The sequence below is a fragment of the Schistocerca gregaria genome, chromosome 6, assembly GCF_023897955.1.
Source record: "Schistocerca gregaria isolate iqSchGreg1 chromosome 6, iqSchGreg1.2, whole genome shotgun sequence".
NCBI classification, from domain to species: Eukaryota; Metazoa; Arthropoda; class Insecta; order Orthoptera; family Acrididae; genus Schistocerca; species Schistocerca gregaria.
The window spans coordinates 497,243,583-497,258,587 of NC_064925.1; the positions used below are offsets into that span (position 1 = coordinate 497,243,583).

Below are 15,005 nucleotides of genomic sequence, written 5' to 3' on the forward strand. Positions count from 1 at the left end.
AAACCGAAAGTAATTATTGTTGAAATTATTTAATGGGATAGATAAAAAATTGGGACTACTTACCTGATGTTTGTGTAAGCTACAGTGGTTAATGATTATGTAGTGATAATTGAAGACTTGTGTGGGCTGGGACTTCAACCCAGATTTCCTGCTTATTTAGAGCAGTCACCTTGGCTGTCTGAGTATCCGTCCAGGCTGCTCTCAAACTTTCAGTGTCATTTATGTTTCCTCTTATGATTTCTGAATACTGGCATGGTAATGTAAAAGAGAGGAAAACCATTAATTTGTAGTGACAGAAGCAGAATTGCTTGTAATTAAACCATGGTGTATTTGTTAAACAGTTGTTCTCCTTTCTGGGAAAGAATATCCTTTGCTCATGGTTACAGTCATTGTTTACTTTATTTTTATTTACCAAACCATTATAAAGCACTGCATCTGCTTTCATATCTCTGTTAATTCTAGATACAATCATTCATACAGATAATTGCAATTAAAATATGTTACCAAGTCATAGAGGTTCTTCAGTCTAAATGAAGCTCTGTATGTGAACTATAAATACCTTGACCTCTCAATGAAAAGTGCAGGGTTAGATTGTCAGAATAATGAAATTGTGCCGTAACAAAACAGAGGATTGTGTTTACTCAGTTTGATTGCACATTAAAGAGCAGCAGTTCATCATGACAGTGATTTTACAGGTGCTTGGTTTGTAGCCATTGATAGAAGGCATCAGATGTCCATACGCAAATAACAAAATACCTGTAGTTTATAAGAAATCAGTTTCTGAGTTCAGAGCTGCCACTCAGTGATACCTTAGGTATGTTTGATGGGGTCGATATGTGACCAGTCTGGGACCAAATTCATAATTGTTCTCCTCAAACCACTACAGCACAGAACTAGCTGTGGAGGTTGGACAGAGAATTCAATTACAATTGTCTGATTTTGGAAAGAACATGAAGGAATGCAATAAACAACAGTTGTTTGAAAGAAACGAGTTTAATATTAAATGGACTGTGAATTTTGTAGATAATTGTTTTTCCTGTTTTATATTACCCCAGTCTCCTGACTGAAATTTAATTGTATTAATTACTTCTTATAGTTACAGCAAGCTGATCAACATGCATAAACGAATCCATGGCAGTGAGCGACCTTTCCTCTGTGATACATGTGGCAAGGGCTTCAAGAATACAAAACAGTTACGAAATCACAGGGTAAAGAATTAGAATTTCTAATTTTTTTTAATTGTCACTATATACCCATATTGTAGTAATGTGCTCATTCATTTATATACCTCAAGTTTTTTCACTTCATAAGATCATTTAATATCAGATTTTGAAACTCAAAAGTTATTTATTTTGCATCTGGAGATCAAAAGGATCAGATGTACATGTGATGGATAGTGGCGGGGGACTGTGTTCATTGCTCAGAAACTCTATGCTGCTTCAGTTCCACAAGATGCAAGGACACAGTTCAAACTGTGAAATAATAAGAATGGGCTTTCATATAATATCTCCTTTAATTGCAGTGAGTACCTTTTTAGAGGAGCAGAAGCATTGTATGACAAGAAAGGTGTCCACGGAGTAATAGTTAAACACCTTATTTACCCAAATAGAAGCCAATCGAGAATGCAGTATTATTTTTTGAAGATGTTTCCTTTTTGTTTTTAACAAATTCTATTCCAAATTACAAATAGTCTTATATGAATCACTAGTGCCGTCATTCTGATCCTTTGCATTCCTGTTTACTTCCCCTGAAAGTTTTGCATGTAGAAGTTGCATTCTTTACTGTATTCTTCTGAAGCCATGTACAAATATTTGCTTCTGTGACATCAAATTTTCTTTCTGCTGTACAAATGTTAGCGACCTCTGGTTTGTTAATAACCATTAACTTAATGTTAGCATTGTTTTAGGTTTGAGACTCAGCTGTGATCGGCAAATGCATTATATCCATATATTAGTAACTATAAATTATCATCCACATAGCTTTGGCAGTGAAGTTAACAGACTCAAACTGTAATTAAATTTTAAATCAAAACAACAGTGAGTCGTAATTTTAACATTTGGTATAATCTGCTTCAGAATATAAAAACATTTACTTCATGTACCAAAGCTATTTGCAAATGAATGACCCTGTATTTTATTTTGAACAATGAATTTTAAAAAGAAAAAGAGAAACAGCTTATCTTATATTTGAGTAAATGCAGTAATTTGACAGCAGATAAAGAAACTAGTCTTTTCAAGAGTTGACAGTGGTATGTCGACACACATATCGTGATATGTATTGTTCAACTGGAGGCAGGATGAAAACTCTGCCCAATAAACAATGTAGAATAGTTTTATTTGAATATTATAAATCATAAGTGTCCTTCATGGAGTGTCCAAATCAAGGAAGACAAATAATAATAAACTAACTGAAGGCCAAAGTGTGCAACGAACATGTTCAAGTCCAGAATCACATGGATTGTTCAGAAGTTAATTACACAATCAGTCATGGTCTCAGCATAGGGAGACCGTATGCACTTAGGTGGCATAAGACCAAAGACTGAAGAGATAACTGTCATTGTTCTAAGCTTGTTAGGAAGTAGAAGATAAACACTGGAAGTGACCGATGACAATTCCCGATGAGAGCTCCGATTGATGAGCTGCAGGTCCCTGGCCCAGAGAAATTGACAGAGTAACCGGTTCAATAGCTGTGAACGAAATGCCGAACTGTGGTCAGGTGCCAGCATAAATACTGTCACCATGCACGGATAAAGTGCGAACTGCTGGCAAGCACGTGACACGTCATAGTAAAATAGTGCCCGTGGTCGCAGTGCAGCACTCGTGGAAGTGTGCTATACTGGCAGTGGACTTGGCACATATTGTGGCTGCTGCCAGAGACTTTGTGGACAACAAATTGACATGCTGCTGTTGTTGATGACAGCGTTGTTTGGAATATTTACCGACATGTGGGACAAGCACAGATTGGTGTTCGGCTTGCAGCCACCTGTGCTTGTTGTGGTAAATCATACTTGAAGCGTGCCCGCTCACGGGACACAGGTGTGTTGCAGGTTTCCAGGCTGCTGTCTTGTACAAGGGACACAGCATGCAGGAAAGATGTTGTTAACCCATAAGCTTACATATTGTTATACTGTTTATGTTTCATTATACATATTTCCAGAAGATTTGAGGCCATTGGTGTAACAAACCAGACCACTGGAGCATCAGATTGTCTAGTTCATGATCCACATTCACATCAAACAGCTCTCACAGTAATCAGTTGGTTCCTGGCGGAATACTAAGTGAATCAGCAGGAATTGTGTGGGAATATTAGTATTTACAGCTAAAAATTGTGCTGCTTTCACTTATCACTACATTGATTGTATTGAGTTTCCACCAATAGTTCTTATTAACTACTAATGTTCATGTTCAGTATACGTTCATATTAGTACTTCACCGTGGCTGTGAAGATGCAGTACCAGTTTAATATCAAAAACCACAGGTGTAAAACAAGACAGCTGCATTACCTTTGGGAAAGATGGGAAGAAGGCCGAAGAGTTTAATTTATCATAGAAACTGAGGTCACAAATGGCTACATACATAACAGATTTGAACTGCTGCCTAAGTAGAGAAAATAAAACATTATTCATAATATTGTTACATTCCATCCTGGATTGTTTGAAAATAAGACAGTCCTCTTTTGCTAAGTGCAGTGCCTGCAAAAAGTGGTGTGTTGCCCCACATGTTTACTTCTAGGATTTGAGTATTATTATTTTGAATTAACTTGCTATAAGAAGCGGTGTTAAAATTGCTTTCTAGCTTTCATTGAGTAGTCAAATATCATCAGTTTTACCCATAAAAAGCTATATGTGTATTCCAATAAAAACTCTTAAGTAGGAATATCAACAATGTAAGAAAAGACGGATTGCTACTTACTATAAAGAACATGTCAAGTTGCAGACAAAAGCTTTATATTTAATTGTGCCTGTCTGCAACTTGATGTGTCTTCTTTACAATAAGATGCAATCTGTCTTTTTCTACATTGTTCTTAATTTGACACTGGTTAAATAAATAAATAAATATTCCATGCTGTGAGCCTTAAGATTCCATGCTTATAGACATGTTGTTGTTGTGGTCTTCAGTCCTGAGACGGGTTTGATGCAGCTCTCCATGCTACTCTATCTTGTGCAAGCTTCTTCATCTCCCAGTACCTATTGCAAACTACATCCTTCTGAATCTGCTTAGTGTAGTCATCTCTAGGTCTCCCTCTACGATTTTTTACCCTCCACGCTGCCCTCTAATACTAAATTGGTGATCCCTTGATGCCTCAGAACATGTCCTACCAACCAATCCCTTCTTCTGGTCAAGTTGTGGCACAAATGTCTCTTCTCTCCAATCCTATTCAATACTTCCTCATTAGTTATGTGATCTACCCATCTAATCTTCAGCATTCTTCTGTAGCACCATATTTCGAAAGCTTCTATTCTCTTCTTGTCCAAACTATTTATCGTCCATGTTTCACTTCCATACATGGCTACACTCCATACAAATACTTTCAGCAATGACTTCCTGACACTTAAATCTATACTCGATGTTAACAAATTTCTCTTCTTCAGAAACGCTTTCCTTGCCATTGCCAGTCTACATTTTATATCCTCTCTACTTCGACCATCATCAGTTATTTTACTCCCCAAATAACAAAACTCCTTTCCTACTTTAATTGTCTCATTTCCTAATCTAATTCCCTCAGCATCACCTGACTTTATTCGACTACATTCCAGTATCCTCATTTTGCTTTTGTTGATGTTCATCATATATCCTCCTTTCAAGACACTATCCATTCCGTTCAACTGCTCTTCCAAGTCCTTTGCTGTCTCTGACAGAATTACAATGTCATTGGCAAACCTCAACATCTTTATTTCTTCTCCATGGACTTTAATACCTACTCCGAATTTTTCTTTTATTTCCTTCACTGCTTGCTCAATATACAGATTGAATAACATCAGGGAGAGACTACAACCCTGTCTCACTCCCTTCCCAACCACTGCTTCCCCTTCATGTCCCTCAACTCTTATAACTGCCATCTGGTTTCTGTACAAATTGTAAATAGCCTTTCGCTCCCTGTATTTTACCCCTGCTACCTTCAGAATTTGAAAGAGAGTATTCCAATCAACATTGTCAAAAGCTTTCTCTAAGTCTACAAATGCTAGAAACGTAGGTTTGCCCTTCCTTAATCTAGCTTCTAAGATAAGTCGTAGGGACAGTATTGCCTCACGTGTTCCAACATCTCTACGGAATCCAAACTGATCTTCCCCGAGGTCGGCTTCTACTAGTTTTTCCATTCGTCTGTAAAGAATTCGTGTTAGTATTTTGCAGCTGTGACTTATGAAACTGATAGTTCGGTAATTTTCACATCTGTCAACACCTGCTTTCTTTGGGATTGTAATTATTATATTCTTCTTGAAGTCTGAGGGTATTTCGTCTGTCTCATACATCTTGCTCTCCAGATGGTAGCGTTTTGTCAGGACTGGCTCTCCCAAGGCCGTCAATAGTTCCAATGGATGTTGTCTACTCCCGGGGCCTTGTTTCGACTCAGGTCTTTCATTGCTTTGTCAAACTCTTCACGCAGTATCGTCTCTCCCATTTCATCTTCATCTACATCCTCTTCCATTTCCATAATATTGTCCTCAAGTACATCACCCTTGTATAGACCCTCTATATACACCTTCCACCTTTCTGCTTCCCTTTCTTTGCTTAGAACTGGGTTTCCATCTGAGCTCTTGATGTTCATACAAGTGGTTCTCTTATCTCCAAAGGTCTCTTTAATTTTCCTGTAGGCTGTATCTATCTTACCCCTAGTGAGATAAGCCTCTACATCCTTACCTTTGTCCTCTAGCCATCCCTGCTTAGCCATTTTGCACTTCCTGTCGATCTCATTTTTGAGACGTCTGTATTCCTTTTTGCCCTCTTCATTTACTGCATTTTTATATTTTCTCCTTTCATTAATTAAATTCAATATTTCTTCTGTTACCCAAGGATTTCTACTAGCCTTCATCTTTTTACCTACTTGATCCTCTGCTGCCTTCACTACTTCATCCCTCAAAGCTACCCATTCTTCTTCTACCATATTCCTTTCCCCCATTCTTGTCAATTGCTCCCTTATGCTCTCCCTGAAACTCTGTACAACCTCTGGTTCTTTTAGTTTATCCAGGTCCCATCTCCTTAAATTCCCACCTTTTTGCCGTTTGTTTAGTTTTAATCTACGCTTATAGACATAATGATGTAAAACTGTGACAGCTTTTCTATCTCATTTTAGCAAGCTCTCGTCTATTCTGAAAATTGATTATAACAAGAAAATTAGTGCCATAGTTTAACTAAAAATTAAGCTTGTTTTTATATTAAAATTTGTCAATAGTTTTTCCACCGCCGGATGACTTAGGCTTCTCTCTCCTGCATTCCATTTACGTCTAGATGTTGGACTTCCAAATCAAATAATCGTCCCTTCGTTATAAGTCTAGTACTACAGCAAGTCCATAGTCCCATTTATTGATAATTTATGCGATTCATGTAATGGGTGGTCTCAAAGATGAATTATATGCATTCTTATCTGAAAACAACATAATTTCTTTCTACATCATTCATTTTTACTACAAGTACTCAAGGAAATTATGAATTTGTGTACACTCCTGGAAATTGAAATAAGAACACCGTGAATTCATTGTCCCAGGAAGGGGAAACTTTATTGACACATTCCTGGGGTCAGATACATCACATGATCACACTGACAAAACCACAGGCACATAGACACAGGCAACAGATCATGCACAATGTCGGCACTAGTACAGTGTATATCCACCTTTCGCAGCAATGCAGGCTGCTATTCTCCCATGGAGACGATCGTAGAGATGCTGGATGTAGTCCTGTGGAACGGCTTGCCATGCCATTTCCACCTGGCGCCTCAGTTGGACCAGCGTTTGTGCTGGACGTGCAGACCGCGTGAGACGACTCTTCATCCAGTCCCAAACATGCTCAATGGGGGACAGATCCGGAGACCTTGCTGGCCAGGCTGGTTGACTTACACCTTCTAGAGCACGTTGGGTGGCACGGGATACATGCGGACGTGCATTGTCCTGTTGGAACAGCAAGTTCCCTTGCCGGTCTAGGAATGGTAGAACGATGGGTTCGATGACGGTTTGGATGTACCGTGCACTATTCAGTGTCCCCTCGACGATCACCAGAGGTGTACGGCCAGTGTAGGAGATCGCTCCCCACACCATGATGCCGGGTGTTGGCCCTGTGTGCCTCGGTCGTATGCAGTCCTGATTGTGGCGCTCACCTGCACGGCGCCAAACACGCATACGACCAGCATTGGCACCAAGGCAGAAGCGACTCTCATCGCTGAAGACGACACGTCTCCATTCGTCCCTCCATTCACGCCTGTCGTGACACCACTGGAGGCAGGCTGCACGATGTTGGGGCGTGAGCGGAAGACGGCCTAACGGTGTGCGGGACCATAGCCCAGCTTCATGGAGACGGTTGCGAATGGTCCTCGCCGATACCCCAGGAGCAACAGTGTCCCTAATTTGCTGGGAAGTGGCAGTGCGGTCCCCTACGGCACTGCGTAGGATCCTACGGTCTTGGCGTGCATCCGTGCGTCGCTGCGGTCCGGTCCCAGGTCGACGGGCACGTGCACCTTCCGCCGACCACTGGCGACAACATCGATGTACTGTGGAGATCTCACGCCCCACATGTTGAGCAATTCAGCGGTACGTCCACCCGGCCTCCCGCATGCCCACTATAGCCCTCGCTCAAAGTCCGTCAACTGCACATACGGTTCACGTCCACACTGTCGCGGCATGCTACCAGTGTTAAAGACTGCGATGGAGCTCCGTATGCCACGCCAAACTGGCTGACACTGACGGCGGCGGTGCACAAAAGCTGAGCAGCTAGCGCCATTCGACGGCCAACACCGCGGTTCCTGGTGTGTCCGCTGTGCCGTGCGTGTGATCATTGCTTGTATAGCCCTCTGGCAGTGTCCGGAGCAAGTATGGTGGGTCTGACACACCGGTGTCAATGTGTTCTTTTTTCCATTTCCAGGAGTGTACTTTCTTATTTCATTGAAATCAATTTAAAATCATGCTGAGGAAGAAAAAACATAAGGAACAACGATGAAATCATTTTTTAATTGTTATGAGACTGGCTGAAGATGTTCAATATGCTGACCACCGTTTTCTGCCACAAGTTGAAATCGAGAAACAACATGTTCCACAAAAGATAAGAGTGTCTAAGGGGTCATTTTCAAAATGTGTTACAAAATGCATGCCTTCAATTCAGCTATGTTTGTAATCGGAACACTGATCATATGATCTTTCGGACAATACCAAAGCTAGAAGTCACATGGATTAACAAAATATGATCGGGACAGCCAAGCTGATGGGAAGTGATGCCTGGTAATTCTAGCATTTCCACAGTGCCTCTGCAGCTGCTGCTTCAGTGGTTGTGCAACATGTGGAGGAGTGCCATTTTTTATAAAAATGACCCTACCCAAACACCCACACTGTTGAAGGGTTAGAAAAACGTTCGTGCACAAAAGACTCTCATTGGGTTTACCAGTGATGGTACAAGTAACAGGACCCATCTCCTTTAAAAAATATGGCCCTACGATATATGATGCTCTCAACCTGCACCACACAGTTACCGTTGCAAAATGAAGTGGTGCTGGTTGATGTGCGAGTAGATTTTCTGTGTATTGACATGTTCTTGAAGATTGATGGAAATGGACTGTATTCATCCACAGAATGTTCTGTGGGCATTCATTTTCCACTTCCATGCAAGTAAAAAATTCTAGAGGTGTAATCCGTATCACTTCAGGCCGGGTAGGTTGCCGTCATAGACTCGAATATTATTGGATTTACCTTACGGTAAAATTCAGGAGTAAGTAAGGAAAACATATTTTTTTGTTTTCACCAAAAAAATTCCTGCCCTGAGATAATGGCATCCAAAGATGACTCTGGGAACACAATTTTGAAGATGCGAATTTCAGTAATTTTTTTTAAATGTTGTATTCTGTAACAGTTCTACATATTTTGTTAGAGTTTTTTATTTGAAAATTAATTGCTTTATGATTACAATGGTAGCCTCCGTTTGGACATATCTGTCAAAGTTGTTTTACTGTCGCCTTTTGAATTTTTTTTATAGTTTAAAGAAAAATTTTTTTTTTTCAAAAATGCCAATCCAGGAAAGTTAGATTTTTTTCTGTTGATTAGTACCATGTTGTACTATTTTGTCTGTAAAGGAGAGCTTCCACTTTTAAGTTGGACATGTTTTATTAAAAAAAAATTTTTTTAACTTTCAAGGGTAATTTATGTCTTCATTGAAGTTGTTTCTTACTAATTTCTTTGTTACAATGTTTATTTCTGTTGTCTTTGTCGCAGTTATTTCTTATCACTTGCTCTGTTGCAGTTATTTCTTTTCACTTTTGTTGTTGCAGCTATTTCTTACGCTTTGTTGTAGTTTCATGTCAGTTTCTTTGTCGTGGTTGTTCAGTGCAGGTTTCTTCATTGTAGTTGTTCAGTGCTAATTTGTTTACTGAAGAGGCTTCTAAAGAAATCTGAGACCATCCAACGAGTTCTGTGTTTTTGTGAGGAATTTGCCAGTTGACACAGTTACAGTGTGTTTTGTGAAAAGGACTGTTTGAAATGTCTTCTATCTGGGGCCACAGGAGAGTGAAGTTTGCAGACTATTTACGTATCGATAAAAGAGTTATATATAAGACAATAAAACGGACTCTGCTCAGGTTGTGAATAAATGTTCTCATTTTCAGACTCTGTTTCAAAGTGCGGATGTTTCCAGTGACGACTTTTTGTGTTCTAAATGTTTTGACAGAATAACAACAATGATAATATCTGAACAAGGTGAAGCCTCCCATGCTGGAGATGATGCTGATTTTATATCAATAGAGGAAGAATTAAATACCCTGAATCAGTTAACTACATAGGTTCTTACGTTTTACGGATGACAAGCGGCAGTGTGGTATTGAGTTGCAAGGCTCACATGTGTCTCAAATGAGATAACTTGCACGTTGTGTGTAGCCGATCCTCTTCTCTGGGTAATCAGTTATGTCATTTTCCCAAAAGCTTCTTCTCCAAAGACTATAGCTGGTTAGAGGAATTTATTAAACTACTTCTCTAGTCTTTAAATAATTTGGGTACTTTTAGAATGCTTTCCAGTTCAATCACTTTATATTTTCAACTTTCACAGACAATAACTTCTGTAAGGTAACATATTCCTTAAACATTAGACTCATTTACACATATTCAAACAGAATACATGTGTCTTGCTTCGTTCATAGCCAAGACATGAAATAATTCAAAAACCTCTAGCCTCAAGTGAGTCCAATACATGAATGAACATAGAAATCTATATTCAATTGTTCATTCGTCTTTTTATAATCAACACAGACACTAAAGAGCACAGAATACTACATAAACTTTTCATGTTCTTCTCGACTTGTACACGGAAACACTGTGGACCATACAGCAGGTATTTGTCTGCCGCCGGTTCCATCTTTTTCTCATAACTGTTTTTCTTTACCTGCACATACAAATAGGTGATGCACAGTAGGTCTTATTCATTTCCCCCACTCACCTCTAAAATATCGGGTGTTCGAAACAGTGGAAGGAAGCAATTCAAGGTAGGTGTTGGTCCTGTTAAGAAACTGTGGGCAGTGAAGTTGAGTCATAAGCTCTATGCATCAAGAAAGTGCAGAGAAATGACTAAAGCTATGGATGAATACACTACAACAAAACTGACCACACTTTTCATAGTAGAAATTCCATCTTCAGAAGAAAGTGAACCAAAGCACTCTCGCACCTGTTGCCAGGAATTTTTCAAAAACATCAATTCAGTTGACATTAATGGCACTACACTGAATGAAGCGCAGTGTGTAAAATTTCTTGCTGGATTAAAATGAAGTCAGCATATGGATAAACAAATCAAAAAGCTCAATGCATTGTATTATGCCTTATTTTCTTACTCTAAGAACAAGATTCTTGGCTTATTTTGTTTATTTTTCACTCACTGTTGTCTTATGAAACTATCTGAGGGGCCTGGCACCTGTAGAAAATAAAGTATTTGTTCAGCAAAACCGAGCATTAAGAATATTGTCAAAAGCAGATAACCATAACTGCAAAAGCCTTTTTAAGGATCTTGGGAATTCTTACTCACTTCCCAATATGTTACTTCTTAGAGGTTTTTGCTGCCAATTGTAAAAATCAGTTTAAACTGAACTGCAATTTACACAGCCACAATAAAAGACAAAAATTATTTTCATGTAGTCTTTGCATCCTGGCCCAGAGTTCAGAAAGGAGTTACGTGCTCTGGTGATAAGATATTCAATAAACTTCCATCTAACATAAAACAAGGACCTGGGAATCCCTGCCAATTCATTAAAAAATTAAAAACATACCTCATTAGTCATTCTTTCTATAAGTTACTGAATGTCTATATTTGGGGCTGAAAGGTTCTGTTAGCTACACAACAAATAAAACACAAGGAGTAATGAGTATTCAAGCAGCGACAGCACAATACTGGCCCATATTGATCCCCGCTGCAGAGTTGCTGCTGGAATATGATTATTCTTTGTGTTATACTTTCCGGGTAATACATATCAGTAAAATGAATATTGCACTGAACTAATCTGGTAGCTGTGTCAAATGGGCATGTAAAATTCAGATGTTGTTGCTGTGGTCTTCAGTCCTGAGACTGGTTTGATGCAGCTCTCCATGCTACTCTATCCTGTGCAAGCTTCTTCATCTCCCAGTACTTACCGCAGCCTACATCCTTCTGAATCTGCTTAGTGTATTCACCTCTTGGTCTCCCTCTATGATTTTTACCCTCCACGCTGCCCTCCAATACTAAATTGGTGATCGCTCGATGTCTCAGAATGTGTCCCACCAACCGATCCCTTCTTCTAGTCAAGTTGTGCCACAAGCTCCTCTTCTCCCCAGTTCTATTCAATACCTCCTCATTAGTTATGTGATCTATCCATCTAATCTGCAGCATTCTTCTGTAGCACCACATTTCGAAAGCTTCTATTCTCTTCTTGTCTAAACTATTTATCATCCACGTTTCACTTCCATACATGGCTACATTCCATACAAATACTTTCAGAAATGACTTCCTGACATTTAAATCTATACTCGATGTTAACAACTTTTTCTTCTTCCGAAACACTTTCCTTGCCATTGCCAGTCTACATTTTATGTCCTCTCTACATCAGTTATTTTGCTCCCCAAATAGCAAAACTCCTTCACTACTTTAAGTGCCTCATTTCCTAATCTAATGCCCTAGCATCACCAGACTTAATTCGACTACATTCCATTATCCTCGTTTTGCTTTTGTTGATGTTCATCTTATACCCTCCTTTCAAGACACTGTCCATTCAGTTCAGCTGCTCTTCCAACTCCTTTGCTGTCTCTGACAGAATTAGAATGTCATCAGCGAACCTCAAAGTTTTTATTTCTTTTCCATTTATTTTAACACCTACTCTGAACTTTTCTTTTGTTTCCTTTATTGCTTGCTCAATATACAGATTAAATGACATTGGGGATAGGCTGCAACCCTGTCTCACTCCCTTCCCAACCTCTGCTTCCCTTTCATACCCCTCGACTCTTATAACTGCCATCTGCTTTCTGTACAAATTGTAAATAGCCTTTCACCCCTGTATTTTACCCCTACTACCTTCAGAATTTGAAAGAGAGTATTCCAATCAACATTGTCAAAAGCTTTCTCTAAGTCTACAAATGCTAAAAGCACAGGTTTGCCTTTCCTTATTCTGTATTCTAAGATGAGTCGTAGGGCCAGTATTGCCTCACGTGTTCCAACATTTCTACGGAATCCAAACTGATCTTCCCCGAGGTTGGCTTTTATCAGTTTTTCCATTAGTCTGTAAAGAATTCGTGTTAGTATTTTGCAGCTGTGACTTATTAAACTGATAGTTCGGTAATTTTCACATCTGTCAACACCTGCTTTTTTGGGGTTGGAATTATTATATTATTCTTGAAGTCTGAGGGTATTTCGCCTGTCTCATACATCTTGCTCACCAGATGGTAGAGTTTTGTCAGGACTGGCTCTTCCAAGGCTGTCAGTAGTTCTAAAGGAATGTTGTGTACTCCGGGGGCCTTGTTTCGACTCAGGTCTTTCAGTGCTCTGTCAAAATTCTTCACGCAGTATCGTATCTCCCATTTCATCTTCATCTACACCCTCTTCCATTTCCATAATATTGTCCTCAAGTACATCACCGTTGTATAGTGCCTCTATATACTCCTTCCACCTTTCTGCTTTCCCTTCTTTGCTTAGAACTGGGTTCCCATAAACGCTCTTGATATTCATACAAGTGGCTCTCTTTTCCCCAAAGGTCTCTTTAATTTTCCTGTAGGCAGTATCTATCTTACCCCTCGTGAGATAAGCCTCTACATCCTTACATTTGTCCTCTAGCCATCCCTGCTTAGCCATTTTGCACTTCCTGACGATCTCATTTATGAGACTTTTGTATTCCTTGTTGCCTGCTTCACTTACTGCATTTTTATATTTTTTCCTTTCATCAATTAAATTCAGTATCTCTTCTGTTACCCAAGGATTTCTACTAGCCCTCGTCTTTTTACCTACTTTATCCTCTGCTGCCTTCACTATTTCATCCCTCAAAGCTACCCATTCTTCTTCTAATGTATTTCTTTCCCTCATTCCTGTCAATTGTTCCCTTATGCTCTCCCTGAAACTCTGTACCACCTTTGGTTTAGTCATTTTAGCCAGGGCCCATCTCCTTAAATTCCCACTTTTTTTGCAGTTTCTTCAGTTTTAATCTACAGTTCATAACCAATAGATTGTAGTCAGAGTCCACATCTGCCCCTGGAAATGTATTACAATTTAAAACCTGGTTAGTTTGGACTAGAAGAGAATAGAATCTTTCGAAATGTGGTGCTACAGAAGAATGCTGAAGATTGGATGGGTAGATCACATAACTAATGAGGAGGTATTGAATAGGATTGGGGAGAAGAGAAGTTTCTGGCACAACTTGACTAGAAGAAGGGATCTATTGGTAGGATATATGCTGAGGCATCAAGGGATCACCAATTTAGTATTGGAGGGCAGCGTGGAGGGTAAAAATTGTCGAGGGAGACCAAGAGACGAATACACCAAGCAGATTCAGAAGGATGTAGGTTGCAGTAGGTACTGGGAGATGAAGAAGCTTGTACAGGATAGAGTAGCATGGAGAGCTGCATCAAACCAGTCTCAGGACTGAAGATCACCACAACAACATCTCGAACTGCAACCAAATCAATCACTTAGTATACTATGCTGAGTCTGGTTTGTAGCTAAAGTCTCAGAATTTACAGTTAATTGTTAGGTTATTATGCTGTAAGTCCATATGGAAATGACAGTCATTCCCTTTTTCATTGCTACCATTTTAGAAGCTGTGTACAATAATACCAATGCCAAAAAATAACACTCTGGAAAAATTTACCATGCTTTGAATAATAGTACATAAATGTTATGTTTCTCTACTATTTAATATCCCTTTCTTGTATGTTGTCTCCATAAAAAAATAAATAACAAGTTTAAGAAAAAAATGGGAATTCGTTAAGATAGAAAAATTGTCAGTAAATAATCCAACTACTTCAGTTTTTCTCTTCTTCATCTGCTTTCCTCAATATGCTGAAATTATGAACCCAACAATCATTTGATGCTTGCACTTCTGGTGCTACTCAAAGTTGTAGCACTAGGTATAGCTAACATAAAATATTTATGTAACGTTTGCACTCAGAAATTACTCAGTCAAAAATAAGAACACAAATAATTTTAAATGCCACTAATCTAAACAAAAACATTTCTGGTACAAAAGATTCCAGCCAACAAAATCTTCATCTTTTGTATGTCGTGAAACTCCAACAAATAACAAATGATTAACAAGTATTGTTTGACTTTTTCCAAAGTAATTGTACTGCAAGTTAAGAAATATAGTGTTTTTTG

General features: G+C 39.1%; 1 protein-coding gene across 1 annotated transcript in view; it reads left to right on the top strand.

The window, feature by feature from the left end:
- The window catches only part of LOC126279023 (uncharacterized), a 118,010-nt gene that overhangs the window by 47,059 nt on the left and 55,946 nt on the right, over window positions 1-15,005 (top strand). Inside the window, exon 6 of the mRNA XM_049979413.1 lies at window positions 1,097-1,208. Within this exon, the coding sequence (XP_049835370.1) occupies window positions 1,097-1,208 (112 nt within the window). The remainder of the gene's footprint in view (window positions 1-1,096; window positions 1,209-15,005) is intronic.